General features: G+C 55.3%; 3 protein-coding genes across 5 annotated transcripts in view; 2 read left to right on the forward strand and 1 right to left on the reverse strand.

Annotated features, from left to right (window-relative positions):
• PIEZO1 (piezo type mechanosensitive ion channel component 1 (Er blood group)) overlaps positions 1-2534 on the forward strand; it is a 64313-nt gene extending 61779 nt beyond the window's left edge. The window contains exons 45-51 of the mRNA XM_084755979.1: positions 642-830; positions 916-1008; positions 1102-1274; positions 1341-1463; positions 1536-1615; positions 1697-1913; positions 1990-2534. Of these exons, the coding sequence (XP_084612105.1) occupies positions 642-830; positions 916-1008; positions 1102-1274; positions 1341-1463; positions 1536-1615; positions 1697-1913; positions 1990-2239 (1125 nt within the window). The 3' untranslated portion in view covers positions 2240-2534. The remainder of the gene's footprint in view (positions 1-641; positions 831-915; positions 1009-1101; positions 1275-1340; positions 1464-1535; positions 1616-1696; positions 1914-1989) is intronic.
• CTU2 (cytosolic thiouridylase subunit 2) lies at positions 2503-9192 on the reverse strand. 2 transcript variants are annotated; one of them, XM_084755976.1, is made up of 15 exons: positions 9079-9192; positions 8780-8854; positions 6540-6618; positions 6292-6351; positions 5382-5442; positions 4953-5062; positions 4536-4822; positions 4327-4462; positions 4046-4177; positions 3504-3595; positions 3279-3382; positions 3059-3197; positions 2893-2959; positions 2760-2818; positions 2503-2690 (listed from the first exon to the last, which is right to left on the reverse strand). In XM_084755976.1, the coding sequence occupies exons 1-15, from the start codon at positions 9144-9146 to the stop codon at positions 2543-2545; spliced, it is 1617 nt and encodes a 538-aa protein (XP_084612102.1). In that variant the 5' UTR covers positions 9147-9192; the 3' UTR covers positions 2503-2542. The 2 variants fall into 2 exon arrangements, with proteins under 2 accessions (XP_084612102.1, XP_084612101.1); XM_084755975.1 differs by lacking the exons at positions 8780-8854; positions 9079-9192 and adding exons at positions 7595-7692; positions 8518-8731.
• A 137-nt stretch (positions 9193-9329) lies between these two features.
• On the forward strand, positions 9330-19612 carry RNF166 (ring finger protein 166; the record flags this gene model as incomplete). Of its 2 annotated transcripts, none has more annotated exons than XM_084755977.1 (6): positions 9330-9484; positions 15246-15402; positions 16959-17071; positions 17336-17450; positions 17625-17732; positions 18506-19612. In XM_084755977.1, 6 exons carry the CDS (start codon positions 9330-9332, stop codon positions 18569-18571), a joined length of 714 nt encoding a protein of 237 aa, XP_084612103.1. In that variant the 3' UTR covers positions 18572-19612. The 2 variants fall into 2 exon arrangements, with proteins under 2 accessions (XP_084612103.1, XP_084612104.1); XM_084755978.1 differs by lacking the exon at positions 9330-9484 and adding an exon at positions 13298-13420.
• Between the last annotated feature and the right edge of the window lie 1368 nt (positions 19613-20980).

Consider the following 20980-nt stretch of genomic DNA (forward strand, 5'->3'; position numbering starts at 1 on the left):
ATTATCTTCTTTAGAGAAACATCTATTCAGGTCACGTCCTAGATGTACTCAGGTCGTCTGGTAGATTTGTAGGCTTCCTCTGTGGGTCCTAGGTATGTGCGCAGGGGGAGGTGCCCGCGGAGGCCGGAAGAGCATTAGGTCCCCTGGAGCTGGGGTTACAGGCAGTTGTGAGCCGCCCAACATGAGTTCTGGAAACTGAACTCTGGTCCTCTGCAAGAGCAGTGCACTCTCATACTCACGTTTGAAACACAAAGTTAGTTGCCACAACACTGTTTTCCCTTTTGTGCTTCACTTCCAGTGTTTCCCCCAAGAGTCCCTGGCCATGCCTGGCTTCTGGGTCATTTAAACTCACACCAAGCTCCCCGCTCGCCACTGTGTAGGAAGTAGACTCCCTTCTGGTAGTGTGTGTGTGTGTGTGTGTGTGTGTGTGTGTGTGTGTGTGTGTGTGTGTGTGTGTGTGTGTGTGTGTGTGTGTGTGTGTGTGTGTGTGTGTGTGTGTGTGTAGCTTAGGTCCCAGCCCCACTCACTGAAGCAGCTGACCCTGCTGAGGGTTATTTCTGGACCTCGGGCCTATTCAGTGACACCAGGCTTAGAGCCTGTGGCCAGTGGGGCTGGGAGGGTGACCAGTGTCTTCCTTCCAGAAATACCCACAGCCCAAGGGACAGAAGAAGAAGAAAATTGTCAAGTACGGCATGGGTGGCCTCATCATCCTCTTCCTCATCGCCATCATCTGGTTCCCACTGCTCTTCATGTCACTGATACGCTCTGTAGTCGGGGTCGTCAACCAGCCCATTGATGTCACCGTTACCCTCAAGTTAGGTGGCTATGAGGTGAGTGGCCAGCCACTAGAGGGCCTCCACCCACTCCCTGCGGACTTGGGGTGAGGGCCCCACGCTGATTACACCTTATCCCCAGCCGCTGTTCACCATGAGCGCCCAGCAGCCTTCCATAGTGCCTTTCACGCCGCAGGCCTACGAGGAGCTGTCCCAGCAGTTTGACCCCTACCCAGTAAGTGACCTGCACACTGTATCCACTTGGTGTGAGGTGGGCTGGCAGGGACTTGGTGGCCTGCCACTACTAACTGAGGGATGCTCCACACAGCTGGCCATGCAGTTCATTAGCCAGTACAGCCCTGAGGACATCGTCACCGCGCAGATCGAGGGCAGCTCTGGGGCGCTGTGGCGCATCAGCCCTCCAAGCCGGGCCCAGATGAAGCAGGAGTTGTACAATGGCACAGCCGACATTACACTGCGCTTCACCTGGAACTTCCAAAGGTGTGCCCTGTGCTTACCGGGGGTCTGGGAGATGCCCCACACTGCCTAACGCTGCCTGCCCCCCAGGGACCTGGCCAAGGGTGGCACTGTGGAGTATACCAATGAGAAGCACACCCTGGAGCTGGCCCCCAACAGTACAGCGCGGAGGCAGCTGGCCCAGCTGCTCGAGGGCAGACCTGACCAGTCAGTGTGAGTGGAGGCCACTTCGGGGCAGGTGGGCTGGGGGACTAAGATGGCCCTGACTCGCTGACTCCTCCACAGGATCATTCCCCACCTCTTCCCCAAGTACATCCGTGCGCCCAACGGGCCTGAAGCCAACCCTGTGAAGCAGTTACAGCCAGGTGGGTGTGGGACGGGGTGCTGGGGTGCAGCTCGGGTCAGGGACCGGCGGTGGCCCAAGACTAACTACCCACTCAACTCAGATGAGGAGGACGACTATCTTGGTGTGCGCATCCAGCTGCGGAGGGAGCAAGTGGGCACACGGGCCCCTGGGGAGCGAGCAGACGCCAAGGCCTCCGACTTCCTCGAGTGGTGGGTGATTGAGCTGCAGGACTGCCAGGCTGACTGCAACCTGCTGCCCATGGTCATTTTCAGTGACAAGGTCAGCCCACCCAGCCTCGGCTTCCTGGCTGGCTATGGGTGAGTACTGCAGGGGGACTCCTATAGGCCCCAGGGGAGCTCTGAGTGGTCCCTGTTGACACGCCTCTCCCCACAGGATCGTGGGGCTATACGTGTCCATCGTGCTGGTCATTGGCAAGTTTATGCGGGGCTTCTTCAGTGAGATCTCACACTCCATCATGTTCGAGGAGCTGCCATGCGTGGACCGCATCCTCAAGCTGTGCCAGGATATCTTCTTGGTGCGGGAGACCCGGGAGCTGGAGCTGGAGGAGGAGCTGTACGCCAAGCTCATCTTCCTGTACCGCTCACCAGAGACCATGATCAAGTGGACCCGTGAGAAGGAGTAGGAGCCGGCTCCTGGGCACCGGGAATGAAGGAGCTGCCACAGGGCAGCACGGCCACCAAGGCTGGCAGAGCTCCATGGATCGGAGTGTAGCTGCCTGAGGCCACGAGCTGTGAGGCGCCCTCCTGGCCCACGTAAGCCCTGATGATGCTGCTGTCAGAGGGACACTGTGTCCCCGCCTGTTGGGCTAGGGGCCCAGTGTTGCCCAGGGCTAGCCACACTGGGTCTGGGGGCCTGGCTCTCTCCCTTCCCACAAGTACTGTAGAGTTTTATAAGTAAAAACATTTTTATTTATACAAGTGGACAGTCACAGACCAATCCCCGTGTCCTCGCTTTCCTGCTTCACAGCTTTGCATGGCTGGGTCTGCCCAGGCTCTGCTCTCCCTTCCTCTTCCTCTTCCTCTTCCTCATCGTCTGTAATCAGATATTCCCGGATTTCCTGAGAGACACAGGCCCTAGGGGAGACTGCAGTGAGAACCAGTCCAGGAGTTTCCCCAGAGGTCTCCCCAAAGAGCAGGCATTACCTCTGGCTGCGGAGCTGAGCCTCAGCCAGGACATAAGGTGGCAATGGGTCCAGGGAGGGCTGCAAGAGATGGTAGTGTAAGAAGCCATGGGACCATGGGGACAGCTCATAGGGACAGATGGACAGCCACTCACCAGGTCCTTCATGTTCACCCGGCAGCCATAACACAGCTGCTCTGTGATGCAGGCCTGTGCGTCCCCCCTGTAGAAGCAGAACTGGACTTGTGTGCCTGGTCTCACTCTGAACTCTGTTTAAAGCCAGGCTTCCTGCCCCCTCCACCCGACACAGGGAGGATCTCACCTCCCGCCGACTGCCCTGTGGCAGCTCTGGGCCTGACCCTCCCCTGCACCACAGCAGGGTGGAGTAGGCATCCCAGCCTCAGCAGGCAGCATCTGGGAGAGATGTGAGGAGGACTGAGCCCCAAAGGCCGTGGCACTGTCTGCAACAGAGAGGGGCTGAGGGGACCCGGGGACAGCCAGATAACCACCCACACAGCACTCCAAGAAGGCCCTACACGCACCAGCAGTGTCAATGTCCAATGTACACATGCAGAGGAGGCAGCTGGGGCCTGAGGGGCCAGTGGCACAGCCCTCCCGGGGAGCTTTGACCAATTTCTCACTTGTCCTGTGGGCAGGTACATAGGCAAACAGGGATAATGTAAGTATGCCCCAGCCGTGGCCTCTGCTCCCCTCAGGCATGGGCTGCAGGCTCAACAGCGTCCCCAGAGGCACACGCGCACACACACCTGTACACAGTGCTGACTGTAGAGGGGAACAGAGTCTGCAACCTCAGGATGAAGGCCTCCATCAGCCGGTGGATGCTAGCCTTTTCTGGAGCCTAGGGACAACAGGATGGGAGACTTCAGAAGGACCCAGCCACCTAAAGCAAGTACCCTGCGCTTCATGTGGCTAGCATGAAGCCCAGCCTTGCCAGGACTGAGACCAGCAGAGGACTCACACGGGACAGATGACTGGTCATCTTGCCACCCTTCACCTCAGGGACAACTCCCTCTAAGCCGCCTCCTCAGGGGTACCAGCCTGCTCTTCTAAGGTACAGGAGGACATGCTAGGAGGAGCCTTGAGAACATGGACACCGCTATTGGCCTTTTCAGAAGCAGATGGCAGGTGCTAAGGTCACAGAACCAGCTGGACCTCAAGGCCAGCCCTAGGAGAGAAGGGCTGAAGCTGGCTGGCAAGGATTCAAGTCCCTGATGGTGCTCAGGGGTTTCTGACCCTATGTGGAGGGGCTGCCCCAAGCAGCCCATGCAGTTCCCCTTCACAGGCCCACCTTGGTATCAATGGCTGCTGTGAGGACTGAGGGGACACCAAACAGGTGGTTGTAGAAGGCCACTTCCTTCAGTGTGTGGTCCCGCATGGGTCTCACCACCACCACATCCCCATGTCGCTCATCTGAGAAGCCCTGGGGAGCAGACACTGTGGGTCAGATCCTAGCAGTCTGTGGCTGGGCCCCAGGCCTCTCCATTTGGAAGAGCCCGGGGTGATCCAATGGTGCTTTCAAACGAAGGGGAGTCAAAGAGTCAAGGGACCGCCGGCCGCTAGGCTGCATACCGTGTCCCAGGCAAGGAAGGCTCCTCTCCCCAGGGCCAGGTTGGTCATAAGCTTGATGGCCAGACGGGTGCAGCTCTCCCCAGTCATCACCTTGCAGTAGCCATGGGTCCGCGCTACATGCACGATCAGATGGGTCCTATGATGAGGAGAATTAGAGAAGCTGGAGCTGGAACCCACACAGCAGGCAGGGCTAGGGGCAGAGTGCTTACCTCAGGGTCTGCAAAAGCTCCTCTTTGGCCGTCAGTGTCCTTATGGAGTTGAACAACCTAGACAAAGCCTCAGTCTGAGCAGACACAGGGGATTCAGCTGGGCCTAGAGGCTCCTGGCTGTGGGATGGGTGGAGCTGATCCTTTCCCTGAGCTGAGCTTGCACAGCCCTCAACCCCTAGTGCATGCTGCTGTTGCAGAAAGCTGTCCACGGCAGCCTTGTAGGCCTCCTCCGTCCCTGCTGGCTCCTGGGAAGCACAGCACAGCACCGATGGTGGCAAGCCAAACACCTTCCAGGATGTAAGAAGAGACACTGAGTCCAAGGCCCAGGGCAAGAGGCCCACAGGAGGACTCCGGTCAGCAAGGTGCGGCCCTGCTGGCTATCCCTACACAGCCCTTGACCAGGGCAGACCCGCCTACCTCCTCCAAGGCAACCACATGCCATGGGAAGCCAGTTTTCTGCAGGATCAGCTTCACCTCAGCCAAGGTCTTCACTCTGTCTTGTAGGCTCTGGCCACAGGCTGCTCCCTCTGTGAAACCCAGGTGGGAAACATGCGGGATTCACAGAGGAAGACCCTGATGGGACGGGCTGAGGGGGACAGTGCCACACATGCTCCTTAGTAGTTTTTGTGAAGGCAGGCCTGGCCTTTTTCTTTTTTTTCTTTTGGGATATTTTCAGACAGGCTCCCCTCACAGTGAAAGAAACTGCCTAGTCCTTCATCCTCAAAGACCAGCTCAATCTCACCTTCTTCAACCCTGTGCCCTTCAATACAATTGGAAAGGCACCCCAGTCCTCACTCTGTCCCTGGAGCCCTGTGGGGTTCACTTATTGCCGGGGACCAGACATACCGTCAACATAGATGACTCCTGGCACAAAGCGTAGCCGTTTTGCAGAATCCTGACTGAGGCCCTGGAATAGAAGTGCCAGGACTCAGACTGGGCCAAAAGCACTTGTCTGGACTTCAGACGCTCCAGGCAGCGGACAGTACTGCCTCCCTTCCCTCCTCATGGGGCAGGGGGAGTCTTCCCTCCCACAGCAGAGTATGTGAGTCCAAATATTCCTCCTGTGTAAGGGCATGCCCTGTCTATACCAGAAACTTCAGAACCCACCCTCTGCAGCCTGTCTCCTAAGCAGCCTGGGACAGCAGCTAGACACTGGGCAGTGGGGACTCTTAACCATCTTCTGGGCACCCCAGAACTCTCAAGTGTTTTGGTAATGTAAGAACAAAGATGATTGATAAACCTATGGAAGGCAGGGAGCAGCGTCAGACAGATGGTGGACCAGCAGCTAACAAAAGCCACAGACATGCCACGCAGGGTATTCACACTGGAGCAGCACTGTCACCAAGTTCAGTTTAGACTGCTGGCACCTAGCCTGCCAACTACAGCCTCCACACTGGCCCTGCTAGTTGGCCCCACAGTGGAAGAGCACGCGCCAGGGCCCCACAAGGAAGCCCTGCATGCTTCAGCAGGGTGAGGCAACCTGGAGTCCTCATCATCTGCTTCGTTCCCTTCTACACAGGCCACCTCTCCCTTTGTTTTCAGGAAATACTTCTCTCTGCCCACAAGCCACAAGTGGCCAAACCTGGATACCTGGGGACCATGCCTAGGACCTGTGACACAGGAGCCCCTTTAAGTGTCCCAGCTGGGCTGGGGTTGCTGTCTAGTGTCAACCAAAAGCTTTGTAGTGCAGGATGAGGAAGAGTGTCCCTGCTAATTCAACCCAGAAGTCTGGGCCCAGAGGATAGTGTAGATGTACCTCAAGAACTTGCCAGACCATGGAGCTGGACGAAGGCCCCCCAGACCATGCCAAGAGCACCTGGGGGGGGGGGGGGAGAGAGCATCAGCAAGGACATGAATCTTCAACATGAGGATATCTGCTCAATTTCTTGGATATCCCCAGACACCTAGTCTACCCTCAAAGCCCAGAGATGGTAGGCCAGTTGAAAAATGTACAGATGGGAAGGTAGCAGGGTTTGACAGCCAACACCCAGGCCCCACACATACCTTCTCACCAGGAAAGATGAGTCGGTTCTTCCCAAGCATGGCTCTGAACTTGTGCACATAGAATGCCTTGAAACAATCCCTGTAACACAGGTGCAAAGTGAGGCTGGCTGCACCTGCCCACCAGCCCAAGACCCTCTGGGTGACAGTGTCCCTCTTTCAGAGTGCCCACCCTTAGAGGCAGCATCTTCACACAGACTGTCAGAGCCTGGTGAGGTTGTTGGATGGAGAAGCCTTCCTGGTGGTGACCCCCAGAGCTGTGCCTGGACCCCATGCAGCACGAGCTGCAGTGTGCCCCACATGTGCAACAAGAAGACTGAACTGAGGTTAGAGCAGGGCGCGGTCACGAAACATGTTGGGGATCTACTTCAAGGACCCCAAGGCAGAAGCGCTACGTCTCTGGGGTGCAAGGGGGAAGCAGAGAACACAGGGCCGTTTGACTAGAGAAGTCATCGTTTTCAGATACTCCTAAGTTGTTAGATCAGAACTATGGTGGTTTGAATAGGCTTGGCCCCCATGACTCATGTGTGTGAATGCTTAGGCCATGGAGAGTGGAATTGTTAGGAGGTACGGCTTTGTTGCAGTAGGTGTGTCATGGAGGCAGGCTTTCAGGCTTCACACACACACACACACACACACACACACACACACGCTCAAGCTATGCCCAGTGTGGTCTGCCTGCAAGGCTGCCATGCTTTCTGTCCATGACAATAACGGACTAAACCTCTGAAACTGTAAGCCAGCCCCAATTAAATGTTGTCCTTTATAAGAGTGGCCTTGGAGGCTGGAGAGATGGCTCACAGGTTAAGAGCACTGAATGTTCTTCCAGAGGTCCTGAGTTCAATCCCAGCAACCACATGGTGGCTCACAGCCATCTATAATGTGATCTGATGCCCTCTTCTGGCGTGCAGGTGTACATGCAGACAGAGCACTGTATGCATAATAAATTAACTCAAAAAAAAAAAAAAGTTGCCTTGGGTCATGGTGTCTCTTCACAGCAATGGAAGCCCTAAAACAAGTGCCTACGTTGCCCAGGTTGGAATTCCTGGTAACACTACCTTTTCTTTCAAATGGAGGCTCCCAAAACATGGTGGATGACAAGAAAGACTCCGGAAGTCAGTTTCCGCTCCCTCCACCAGAAGCTTTTGTAGAACATCTTAGAAAACAGACTCAGAGCTTCAGAGGGACTCAGAAGCGTGAGAGCATCATCCACTCAACAAACATACGCTGTACAGAGTGGTACCCAGCACGCTAGGCATTAGAGGAATAACACTGGAGATATTTGTTCCTGCCTGTGGAGCTATAGGTTTTGTTAAGACACTCAAACATTAAAACAATTGTATTCTGCCGGGCGTGGTGGCACACGCTTTTAATCCCAGCACTTGGGAGGCAGAGGCAGGCAGATTGCTGTGAGTTCGAGGCCAGCCTGGTCTACAAAGCTAGTCCAGGACAGCCATGGCTACACAGAGAAACCCTGTCTGGAAAAACCACAAAACAACAATAACAATTATATTCTAAAAGAGTTAAAGCCAGTCATGGTGGTGCACGCCTTTAATCCCAGCACTCGGGAGGCAGAGGCAGGGGAATGGCTGTGATTTCGAGGCCAGCCTGGTCTACAAAGTGAGTCCAGGACAGCCAAGGCTACACAGAGAAACCCTATCTTGGGAAAAAAAAAAAAAAGAGTTCAAGTTACAGGTAAAATGAGTCCTCCTGCTGTGGTCCCCATGGGAATAATGCCTTATTCCTCTCCAAAGGCCTGGAGGACGACTGGAGCTCTCCCTCCAAGCCTGTGCGGCCCGTGAAAGAAGAAATAACTTCCACTCGGACTACCTGCCCAGGCTCCCCAGGCTCCCCAGATGTTCTGACCTGCCCTGGTCGGATTCCAACTGCCCAAAATGTCTGTCTTTCAAAGTACCTTTCCCCTGCCCCAGCCCCACCCCAAGTCTGGACACTCCATAAGCTTCCCTAGAGATCTTCCTACCAGAAGGTTCATCAAGGAAACTTGTGGAATTCTGTTTGAGAGGATCTCTGTAGCCCAAGCTGGCCTCGAATCTGAGGGAAGTCTCCTGTCATGGAATCCGTAGTGTTGAAATTACAGGCGTGAGCCTAGTTTAGATGACACGGGTCGTTGCCAATGGTTCCCACCGCTGCTTATGGTAACGGCCCAACGTGACAAGCACACAAAAAGTCACAAAGAAAAAGCAAGCACAGAAAGGGTGCGTGTGTGTGTGCCAACATCTCACCTGCAGAAGGCATCTCCCGCTCGTATCACCACCACCGGCCGACCTCCTGCGCACTTCACACATTTCTGCTCCCGGCTTTGGAGAGAGTAAGAACATACATGGCAGATTCTCCCACCGCCGCGGATTTGGGGGAAGGCAGCGTTTCGCTTCCCAGCCTGAGCTGGAGGAGCGAGCGCCGGCCTCACCCACCAGGGCCTACGCTTCGATCTAGCTGCCGACTCAAAAAGTCCCTGGAAGTCCGGTCGGTGGCTACGAGGGCCGAACGGGGATGTTCCCGGCCTGGAGTAGAAGGCTCTTACCCCGGCCGCGGCACGGGCGGAGGCTCCCGGGGCGCAGGCTCCGCGTAGTCTTCACCCGCCTGACACATGGAGGGGCTGGTCTGGACCGCAGTCGGGGAGAGCCGGCGCGCCGAGATGACGTCATCGACAAAGCGCCCGCTGTCATGACGTAACACGGGGGGCCGAGCGGTGACGCCGGCGCGGCGCCGTCGCGGCGGTGACGCCGGTCTCCCGGCTTGGAATAGGGGGCGGCGGCGGTGGCCTGGCCGGGGATGGCGATGTTCCGCAGCCTGGTGGCCTCGGCGCAGCAGCGGCAGCCGCCGGCTGGGCCTGCGGGCGGTGACAGCGGCCTGGAGGCGCAGTTCAGCTGTCCTATCTGCCTGGAGGTGTACCACCGGCCGGTGGCCATCGGCAGCTGCGGCCACACGTGAGCGCGCGCGCGCCTAGAGCCCGCGGGGAGGGGGGTCCGGGCAGGGGTCGTGGCCGGCGGCCGAACGGGGACATGGGCAAGCGTGCCCTGCCCCTACCCACCGGCCTGGCGCGCGCCCCACATCCGGGCCGAGGGTCGCCCTGCACCCGCCCCGGCCCCGGTCGTTGCCTACGGCCGCTGGCTGCTTCGAGGGCGGCGGACGCGGTCGCTGCGCCAAGCGCGGAGGTTCGGGCTTGTAGAGATCGGGCGCGGGCCGTTGCAAATAAATGGCTTGTGTCTTTTGCAGTCCGCTCTGTCCACCCCTTGTCTGCTGGCTTTGACTGTCAAGGAAACGAGTTCCCTAAAGTTAGGCGAGGGGTTTGTTTGGAGCCCAGTGTTTTTGTTTTGAAGGACTCGGCCTATTCTGAACGTGAAGCTTCCAGGCAGCAGGGCCTTAAAGGGATCCAGACTCCGAGCGTCTTCAGATGCCCAGCTGAGCCAGCACTAACCCCCATTCTGGCTCCTCCTCCTCCGCCGTGTTTCAGGAACAGAAACTTGAGGATGTGACACAACTCCAGCCTGGCTGGAAGGGAGCCAAAATAAAGCGTCTGCTCCGTGACCTCCTCACAGTGCAGCTCTTGAGCTTAGCAGTTGGAGAAAGGGCAGGAGGACTTCTCAGCAGAGGGCCACGGTGCTGAGGAGGTGGGGTGCCCTGCCGCTTGGGGCTGGACAAGGTGCACCCAGATTGGCGGGAGGCATTTTGCAAACAGAGGCAGCTGACTTTGGAGGCTCTGATGCAGAGAGGGAACTGAACTGCTTGGGTGGGCGGGTGCCTGCTAGTCATACAGGGAGGTGGCAGGGACCCTGGCTCCATCCAGAGCTGCCTTCACTTTTCCTGCCCCCGGTGTCAGGCAGAGCAGGACTTGTTAAGGCACAGCTCCTACTCGGTCCAATGACATTCTAGCAGGAAGCCTTGGATCAGGACCCCCCCACACACACACACACACACTTTTTTTTTAATGCATGCATGAGTAGGCGCCATACGGTGTGTTGTGTAAGGCTTGTCCGTGTTGAAACCCGCTCCTTCAGGTCATTGTGTTTCCAGTTTTCTAGTATTCGCCAGTCAGTATCCACCCCCCATCTCTCCTCCCCGAGGCTTAACATGTTGTCCTCCTGGCCAGGTGGAACAGAGGATTGAAAAGCATCTTCCCTGTAAAACTGTCCGCATTGCTGCCAGTACAAGCTGTTGTCTGGGTGCCTTCACCTTAGAAAGGTGACCCTCCTTTGTTTGCTTGTTCCGTTTCCCCCGGATGTCCTCACTCACTTTTAATTTGCAGTGTCTGTTGGGTGTAGCCTAGGTGCATCACCTTTTAAAAATTCACTGATTGAGCTGGGTGTGGTGGCGCGCACCTTTAATCCCAGCACTCAGTAGGCAGAGGCAGGTGGATCTCTGTGAGTTCAAGGCCAGCCTGGTCTACAAAGTGAGTCCAGGACAGACAAGGCTTCACAGAGAAACCCTGTCTCGAAAAACAGAAACAAACAAACAAACCAAAAACTTGACTGATTCTTCCTGTCTTTGGGCCACCTGACTAGTTAGTTTCCTTCCTGCCGGTTTTCTTATGAGTAGAACCCCACAGCATTGCTGCCCTGGTTCCTGGACAAGAGAGGGAGAGGGTGTGGGGAGGGCTTTCAGGCTGCAGGCACAGGCAAGAGGCCTGCCAGTGGGGGCATAGTAGCTCAAGGAACTATCTCAAGACCACAGAGGAGTTGTGCCTGGGGTGAGAGCAATCTCAAGGCTTCACAAGGCAACTTTGCCTGAGGGGACTGGCTACCTCGAGGGTGTCTGAATGTTTGCCTATCCAAGAACACAGGAAGGGGAGACACAGAGGTGGGGCTCTACCCCACACTCATCGCTTAGGTTGCTTCATTTGGTGGAGAAGCTGCCTAGCCGCAGACTCTGTAGATGCAGACAGGAACTGTGTGTGGGAGAAGTGTGCCCTGGAAACTAGGCCGGGGCTGCACCAATGGTTCCTTCTACTTCTTCCTCTTAGGGGCAGTGTTGTTGAGACTTGCCTGCCTCTAAGAGGAGAGCGGCCCCTTCCTCTGTCTACATCTGCATTCTGTTTGAAGACCTGCTCTTTCCAGCTCTTCCTGGGACACTTTTCCTTTTTCCCAGTGTGGCTTTGCTTTCCCTGTGGGTCTCTTTGAGGTAGAATTCAGTGTTCACAGTTTGCTCATTCGTGGTGTGGTGTGGACACCAAGCCAGGCGTGGTGGCTCCTGCCTGGACGTTGGTAGCATTCCTAGTATTTGGAAGGCTGAGGTAGGACAAGAATGAGTTCAAGGCCCAGTATAAGCCACAGAGGGAAACTTTATGTTAAGGGTTTTAGGGTTTTAATTTTTTGTCTATGGGCACGCTGCCTACATGTGTGTCTCTGCATTGTGCATGCACTGTCCTTGGAGGCTAGAAACAGTGATGGATGCCCTTGGGACTGTAGTTACAGGCAGTTGATAGCCACCATGTAGATGCTGGGGTCAAACCAACATCCTCTGAAAGAACAGTCAGGGTTGTTAGCCAGTGAGTCACTGAGCCATCTCTCCAGCCCCGTGTCTCAAAGAATTCAAAAACTGTAGAACCCATTGGTTTCTATTGTGCTCGGAGTTACACAACCTCTAGCACCATGTAGAACATTCACCAACTCCCAACAGCCTCGGCAGCTACTCACCACGCTGGCCCTTCCCCCCAACCCTGGATTGGTCCATGCTGCACATTTCATATAAATGGTGTTGTACAGTACACACTGCCATTGTGTTGGGCTTTTCTCCCTCAGGATCCCATTGCAAGCTCTGCCTCCAAGTAAAAGTGTCAGTGCTCCACTTCTCTTCGTGGCTGAGTAACATTTCTGCACGGCTTCTTGGGTTCCGCTGTGTACACTGGCATGGAGGTGTTCGTGGGCCCCATCGTGTGTGCCATCTCACCAGCATCTGAAGGGACCGCCTTGCTGACCAGCTAACCAGATCTTAGGGCCAGTGACACACCATCTTGAACTACTTGCTGCAGTTTCAAGGGCTGGGTGTTGGGCTGCTGGTGCCATCTCACTCTGCTCTGTATGGTGACGTAGGTGACAGAGAGCCACTCTTGACTGCAGGAAAGTACTTCTGAGAACTCTTTCACGTCTGCTGGTGTCAGGTCTCAGGCTGACCTTGTGTCTCTCAGCTTGGTTAAACATGGCTTGCCAGGTGGTGGCTCCGTCAACGTCAAGGGTGCAGGAACCTTTGACACTGAGCTGTGGGCCCACCATCCTTACTGCAAAAAGGACCTTTTCTTGAGACCTCATAATTGCAAAAAAGGACATTGGCTGAGTCATCTGCAAATCCAGGAATATTCTAGCATTGGCCAGCTCCTCAGCCCACCCCATGGCCTGCTGAAAAGTTGCAAAGAAAAATAAAGCTGCATGCTGGCTTCTCACAGCCTCTTCGTGGTGCCTGAAGGTGCCATCTTCCTGGGGTCTGAGTCATTTCCCCTCCTCCCACCTGGTGCCATTAGCACTTGTGATTTTGTGCAAAGGTCACCTTTCAAAATTGTGAGCTTCCATATTAACCCCAGAGTCTGCACTCAGTGGTCCCACATCAGCAAACTCAGCCTGATCCAGTTTCAAGTTCCTTCCACACCCTTAAGATCCACCCCCACACTCTCCACAGCCCTCTGTGTGGGTGAGTTAGCAAACTCCAGGTTCTGTAGTAGTGCAGCCCGCCTCCTCATGGACCACACTTTCTTCCTCCCATCTAGGAGCCTGGTTATAGGTCTAGAGGCAACTGTTGGAGGGCCCGAGGGACATCAGCATTGTCTTACCTGGCACCTCCTCCAGAGAAGGTCACTGCTGGTTTATCAGACAGTAAAGACTCAGCTTCCTCAGTCAGAGGTGGAAGAGGCAGTAGTACTTCAGGGGTGGGATGTAAGTACACCTTTGCTGAGGGTGGCGAGACGGCTTGCTCAGGGAGACAGACCCTGGAGAATCCGAGGGTCTGAAGTTCTCAGCTTCAACACTCGCACCCACGCTGCAGGGTCCCGTTCTTTACCAACTTATGCAGGCGCCCTCCGAAGCTGGGACTAGAATTTTTGTTGTAATTCAGCCAGCCTTATAATGAGGTTTGATTTTTCTTCAGCTTGAGCTCTGTGCGTGCTGGAGAGAAGGTTCTATTCCAGGATACACTTAGAAACCTTTAGACTGTTGGTGGAGCCAGTCAGTTTTATCATTGACTTCATTGTGGTCCCTCACCATGTTCTGAGATGCTGGAAGTTGGTAATTTTATCACAGGGCTCATTCTTTTCCCTTTTCAGTTTACCTAGGGATGCTAGGAGCAAACAGCCAGGATCACCATTTTCCTAATTTTCCCACAAATTGTCTAAAGTTTTACTTACAGAGTCACCAAATCCATTGCCTCTCACAGTCAGTGACTCAGAATAATCAAATCCATCGCCTTAAGTTTATACAATCCTGGGATTTCAGGACTCTCCGAGTGCACAGGAGAGGCTTCAGTAACTGCAGGTCTCAACAAAGTAGGGAGCCCAGTCCAGACCCTTAAAAATTCATCCTTATGTTTCTCTTGCTTTAGAGCCAATTCTGACACCAAAATCTGTATGAGTCAGTGTTCTCTAGAAAAACAGAACTTACACACACATACACACACACACACACACACACACACACACACACACACACAGAGAGAGAGAGAGAGAAAGAATTGATTTATTAGATTGGCCTACAGGCTGTGGTCCAGCTAGTCCAACAGTGACTGTCCACCAATGGAAGGCCCAAGGATCCAGTAGTTAGTGTTCAGGCCACAAGGCTGATGTCTCACCTGGTCTACATTATACACCAAGATTCCAAAAAAGTAGATTGTAACACCAGTGAGGGTGAGAGCAAGCTTCCTTCTTCCGCATCCTTTGTGTAGGCTGCCAGCAGAAGGTGTGGCCTGGATTAAAAGGTGCATCTTCCACCTCAGAACATCTGGATTAAAAGTAGGTCTTCCTCTTCAAGTGATTCAGCTAGGAAAACGCCCTCACAGGTGTGCCCAGCCACTTGAGTTTTCATTAACTCCAAATGTAGCCAAGTTGACAACCAAGAAGAGCCATCATTTGTGCCGCTGTGCTCCTTTCCTTTCTGTCCCCCTCTGGTGTGTATGTGTCTGACGACTGGAAGATACCACAGACATGCTTGCGTGTGGGCAGGCAAGGACAGAACTCAGGCTGCTGGCATCTGGGAGCATGCGAGCAAGAGACTAGGCCCCAGCCGGTCATCAGTTCTCCAAGTGTGTGTCCAGCGCCTGAGCCAGACCAAGCTTTGACTCACAGGATACAAGAACCCCTGTTGGCCTAGACCCTGTCCCTGAGCAGCGCTGGCCATCTGGTGAATCAGGACTCCAGGCCTGGCGTTGCCTCTCCCACAGCTGTTAGTGATTTTACTTCCCGGCCCTGGATGGATACCCTGACGCCTAAGTTTCTGTCAACCACCATATGATCAGGAGACTTTGAGGAAAGAGCCCGCATCCTGCCCCAAAGATGTTCTTTCTGGGGTACAAACTGCAGGGCATATGCCGGCTATAAGAGGGCTCTTCTGCTGGGGGGTGGATAGCTCACCTCTTAGCTGTGTCCAGCTGGGGCAGGGAGGGGGCGGTTGGTGTGTGAGCACAAGATTGTCTCCAGAACTAAAGAGCAAGCGGGAGCCACTGTGTGTGCGCCTGCATGGAGGAAGTAGCCTAGGTCCCTGTCACCTGCAGGTTCTGCGGGGAGTGCCTCCAGCCATGTCTGCAGGTGCCATCCCCTCTGTGCCCGCTCTGCCGTCTGCCCTTCGACCCCAAGAAAGTGGACAAGGCCACCCATGTAGAGAAGCAGCTCTCATCTTACAAGGCACCCTGCCGGGGTTGCAACAAGAAGGTACCCGCCCTGCTCGGGTTTCCTCAGGCTGGGGGCGCTGGGGGGGCAGCTTCCGCCTGTGGGTTCCTCTCTCCCTTAGAGGAACTGGGTGCATGGCCTCATACCCCTTCCTGTGGAACCACATCTGCTCCAGTCTGAGGCCACCTGCCTCAGAGCTCTAAGGGAGCAGTGCTGTCACAGCTGCCTGACCTCGGCTCAGCTGACTGCACATGGTTGTTGGTGCGGGTTCTGCAGATGCAGACGGAGCACTCAGGCTGTGACAGACAAATCTGGGGGAAGCCAAGAAGGTTCTGGTGGCTCTGAGGTGGGAGGTGCAGGGCCTTTTGAATATGAGTTCCTTGCACCTGATGTCAGTGCCTTCCTGAGCAAAATGGCTTGAGCACTCACACAAGGCTCTGCCACTTGTAACAGAGCTCACAGGCCTCTTTCCATCCTGTCCCCAGACCCTGCCTTGCTCCCACCTCCTTCCTTTGTTCCTAGCTGAGTACACTGCAATTTATGCTGCAGACATTCCCGTGTCTCTAATACATTGTGTTTTTGTTAACTTGTCACAATGTCCTAAAGGCCACCAGGCAGATAACTGGAATGACCCTGGGCCTGGAATAGTGCGGCTGAGTCAGCTGCTGTGGTGCTTGGGTGCCCTGGTTAGACTTTCCTAGGGAGCCTCGAGGGCAGACTACTGTCAGGGTGAGCGTGAAGTGGCTCCACTCTTTACCTCAACACCGCAATTTTCTAATCTTGTCTTCTGGAGCAAATGTCCCTGCTGTGACAAGTGACTTCAGGAGAACCTTCTTGGGCCCCTGCTGGTCTTGGGCATAAACTCTGGGTGCTGAGGGCATGTGATGTGCCCACCTGCCAAGGGTGGGATACTAACATCTCCTCCTCCCTCAGTATGTGGAGTGTCTAGCCCCTGCCTTGGTGTATACCAGGGGTCAGGACTTGCGCCCACCCTTGGGAGGGCTGCTGTTGCTGCTTTCTCTCTCCTGGGTTACTCATTGTACCCATGCTGGGTTGAGCCTCTAAGGCAAGGGATGCATCCCTCAGGCTGGGCTGCTGCCCTTGGCCAGCTTACTCTGGCATGGTCGTACTGACTTGATGGGACCAGCTGGATGGTAGTTATCACACCACATTGTGATCTTCACCACAAACAGGACTTTGTCAGAAGAGCGGATCTTTGATGGGATTCCCCCTGGGGATGTGGACCTTTTCCCCTAATAAGTACTGATCCTGTGCACTCATTGGAGCACCTTCCCATCTGCAGGTCTCTAGGGATTCAGCCATGGGGCCTGCTAGTCCTGAGCTGAGGAGCTCCTGGCCTGCGTCTGCTCTGGACAGCTACCCTAAGGGCAGTGTCTGTGCCTTGTAGAGACCGGAGTATCTTTATGTGCTCCCTCTTCTCACCGGGGCCCTTCCAGAAGCCCTAGTTGTAGGTTGCTGCTCAGAGCCTTTGCATGTCTTACGAGCAGAAGGGATGGGTCTACCGTATTTGCTGACCGTTCTCTCCCTCCTGCCCGAGGTTATGACCAGCCCAGTTCTGCTTCTCTCTCATCTTATAGGTGACGCTGGCAAAGATGAGAGTGCACATTTCCTCCTGCCTGAAGGTCCAGGAACAGATGGCTAACTGCCCCAAGTTTGTCCCTGTGGTGCCCACATCCCAGCCCATCCCCAGGTAGGCATCCTTCATGATGGGGACCCAAGATGGGCAGAGCGAGGGTATCTCCTAGGCCAAGGACCATATAGTCACCTCCCTCTGACCTGCCACAGCCCGTTAGTCCAGTGTGTAGGGTAAAGGAGAGCACCAGGAGTTTCCTTCCAAGACACAGGGTGTTCCTCAGGCTACTGGGGATGGGTCAGGGCTAGCCTGCCCACAGAGGGGAGAAGTCAAGGTGGGTACTCTCAGCCCCAGGCTTGCTCACTGTCCTCCCTCCTACAGCAATATCCCCAACCGGTCTACCTTCGCTTGCCCCTATTGCGGAGCGCGCAATCTGGATCAGCAGGAGCTGGTAAAACACTGCGTGGAGAGTCACCGAAGTGACCCCAACCGTGTGGTGAGCCGCGCAGGCCTTCTGCCTGAGGGAGCATGGGGACAGGCCTGGCCTGGGGAACAGGACAGCAGTTATGCCCCTTAGGTGGAGGGCGCTCTGCATGTTGTACTGGGGGTGAGTGGATGGGCAGGCAGGCCGGGAGGGCCCCTCCCTGCTACCCCCAACCTCTTGTTCTAGGTGTGCCCCATCTGCTCAGCAATGCCCTGGGGGGACCCCAGCTACAAGAGCGCCAACTTCCTGCAGCACCTGCTGCACCGGCACAAGTTCTCCTACGACACCTTCGTGGTAGGTACCTTCTGCGCCGCCACGGCGGGGCCAGGCCCAGAGGCCGCTAGAGGGCAGCAGGCGCTCAGGTTTGTCAAGGGCTTGGGCCTGCGTGAGGCTAGCTGCTCTGGGTCCCTTGATGCCCGCTCTGATTCAGTAGCAGCTTCCGAGGTGTTACTTGCAGGTGATTCTGAAGAGAAGCTGGAAGGGCTTTCCGGAGCCTACCGTCGCCTGGGTCAGGAGGGACAACACACTTGCAGGCCCCTCGCCCAGGCTCTTCCTTCAGGCACCCCCAGCTACCCTGTCATCTGCAGCCTCTAGTCAATTAGGGTTTCTTTCTCCCTGGTCCCCAAGGCTGAAGATCTTGTTGTCCTGACTGAACTTTCATCTCAGAAAACCCAGTTCTTAGCCAGGCAAGTGGGTCAGTGGGTAAAGGCTGCCGCCGCCAAGGCTGACAACTTGAGTTCAGTCCCTGGTGATGAGAAAGCCCTACCCACACTGTGGTGCACACATCTACATATATACACATGAGAAAACTAAGTCATTACCCACACTGTGGTGCACACATGTCTACATATATACACATGAGAAAATTAAGTCATAAAAAGAAGGATTCTTAGCATCAACTCATTCATGGAATCAGCCCTCGTGGTCACCACCTGCAGAGCACATTTTGTGAGGAGGGCTTGGGACCCCAGAATGACAGTGGGTCTGTTTGGTGGACCAGCACGGGCCGTGGTCTGCAGGTGGGAGCCATCCTGCTCCTCCTGACGCTCATCTCTGCTTGTTTCCAGGACTACAGCATCGACGAAGAAGCTGCCTTCCAGGCTGCCCTGGCTCTGTCCCTCTCTGAAAACTGAGGCACAGCCTGGCCACCTGCCTCAACTCAAGTCTGGGGCGGACGACACACTCCGCCTCAAGGGATAGGGCTGTTGCCCTCCTGCCCTGGCACCTGCACAGGATGGCGTCTCACTGCGCCGAGCGGAATTTCACACAAGGAGAGCTGGTCTCAGAACCCCCAGGGCTGGGATCCTGGCTAGCTGGCCCCTTGACATCAAGCAAGGCCACTGGGTCCTGGCCAGCGGCACTGGGTCATCGGTGCTTCGAGGGGCAGGTGCTGCCCATTGGTTTAGAGCAGTTGGCTGCCTTTCCAGCCAAGATGTCCTCGTGTGGAGAGGGATGAGGTGCCCTAAGCTGTGCCCCCAGCAGGACCAGGGGCGGAGGCGCCCAGCCAAGGCTGCCAGCCCACCCGGTCCCTAGCTTCGCTTCCACCGTGAGCGTTTGGTACTGGCTTTTGTGATACTTAGGAACCCTGCGTTTTTCTATCTTATCCTGTGTGATAATCTTTTCACGTTTTATAGAGCAAAGACAAAGCAGTTACTCTTCTATTGCAATATCTGTGTTTGACTAGGAAGAACAGTATTTTTATGGAGCATTTACAAAGTTATATTTTTTAAAAAAACAATCAAAAATAAACACTGATGGGATCAGTGCAAAGCGGGAAGGAGAGTGGGCACAGCCAGGGCTCATCTGTGTGTGGGACAGAGGTGGTGTCCCCAAGATACTCACTCTTTAAGGAGGAGGCTCTTGTTTGCTGTTTCCTTTTTGATGACCCAGAAGAAATCCTAGCACCCCTGGCCGCTTGCTATGGCTGCTCCCAGCAGATGTAGGACAGCCAGGCACAATGGGGCCCTTCTGCCCCAGGAGCTGTCCATGTCCCAGGCAGAATGGGTCCCCTGCCAACTACATCCCTCCTCAGGCAGGGACTGCCCTTAGGTGGTAGAGCCCTCAGAGGCCTGCTTGGTGGCAGGTCAGGCCAGAAAACACTTGTCAGCATCTTGTTGTATTCACAGCATAAATTGCTGTCATTTCAAGAGTTTAAATAAAGTGTTTCCCAAGCACCCGCAGGAGCCCTGGTCCTGGCTCTTACTGCTCCACTGTCAGTGTCAGCTGCCTCTGCCTCGCCTCAAGAGGTCCTCTCCCCGGTGGTTGACCCACCATGTGCCCTTGCTGACCTTTCCCCTGGCCTCTGGTGGGCTGCCGAGTGGTGGAGACAGAGCACTCGTTGCTTCTCTTACAGTCGGCTCATTTTTCACTACCCTGAGACGATAGCGTGGGTTTTGTGAGGTAGGCTGAAGGCCTCCAGCTCTCCAAGGATTTCTAATAGCTGAGGAGAGCCGGGCATGGTGGCTCATGCAGTGACTACCCAGCACTCCAGAGCCTGGGGCAGGATTGCTTTAAGTTCAAGGCCAGCCTGTGCTACAAGGCAAGCTCAGGAGGTCAGTAAGGACTACAAATAAAACCCCTGTCTCAAAACAGTAATAAAAAGCTAAGGAGTCACTTGACAGCCAGCCTCATCATGTGGGGTAGAAATGCTGTCTGCCTTACCTTTACCATCCCATTCTGTTCTCAGGTGGCAGGCACCCAGTGGCAGGTCTCTGTTGTAGCACGTGGGACATGGCAGGCATGTCAAAGCCCCCACCCACAAGCTGTAACTTGAGAGGGGCTGGTTGCTGGACAAACATATTCCCCGTAAGAAGCAGTGTGACCTTCAGACTTCCTTATGGGTGCTCCCCATGCCTGGGCCTCTTGCAGGCAGGGTGGGGTTCTGGGATCAGCAGTGCTGCAGCGAGGCTGTCCTCCCATTGGTTTCCAGAAGGGTCCTCACTGAGCTTTCAGCCACATCTGAGCCCTAACGGCGGGGCTGCTCTGCTCATCCCCTGGCTGCCAGCCAAGCCTACCACGTCTTGGGCAGGTGCGCACCGTCCCACAGAAGTGGTGCTCTCACAGGCCCAGGCCTGTGCTATGACTGACCACTGTGACAAAGCGAACCCTCAAAGGATGTAATCTCTGGGTGCCCAGAAAAAACGCTGGAGGCAGCTTAAGGCCAGTCACAGCAGGCCCTGACCTCGGCAGCAACCTTCCATTTGAGACGGTTTCCTGAGTTTGTGCTGCGCCTGAGGGAGCCGCAGAGTAAGCCCAGCCTAGGAGGCTCCTCAAAACCAGGGCCTGCATATCTGTGGGGGGTGGGGAACAAGAAGGAGGAATAGCAGCTGGGAAGCCATTAGTCCACCATGGTCACATGGCTCACCTCGGCAAGAGGTACAGGGCAGCCTGGGGGCTCTACGTTGTAGACAGTGCAGGCAGAAGTAGATCTTGGAGCTCACTGGACGAAGTGTGGTCTTATCCCTCAAGGGGCCTGGGGGGAGGAGGAGGGGAAGAGTCGTACTCAAATGCCCCTGCTGCTGATGGGAGCAGAGGAAGGGATC

The sequence above is a fragment of the Acomys minous genome (assembly GCF_964271855.1).
Source record: "Acomys minous genome assembly, chromosome: 14".
NCBI classification, from domain to species: Eukaryota; Metazoa; Chordata; class Mammalia; order Rodentia; family Muridae; genus Acomys; species Acomys minous.

Coding starts and splice junctions, on each gene's coding strand:
- CTU2 (XM_084755976.1), bottom strand. CDS start 9,146: ATGTGTCAGGCGGGTGAAGACTACGCGGAGCCTGCGCCCCGGGAGCCT. Junction 6,352..6,539: donor TCATCTTTCCTGGTGAGAAG/GTATGTGTGGGG, acceptor CCCCCCCCCCAG/GTGCTCTTGGCATGGTCTGG. Junction 3,198..3,278: donor ATTGGACATTGACACTGCTG/GTGCGTGTAGGG, acceptor TCTCTGTTGCAG/ACAGTGCCACGGCCTTTGGG.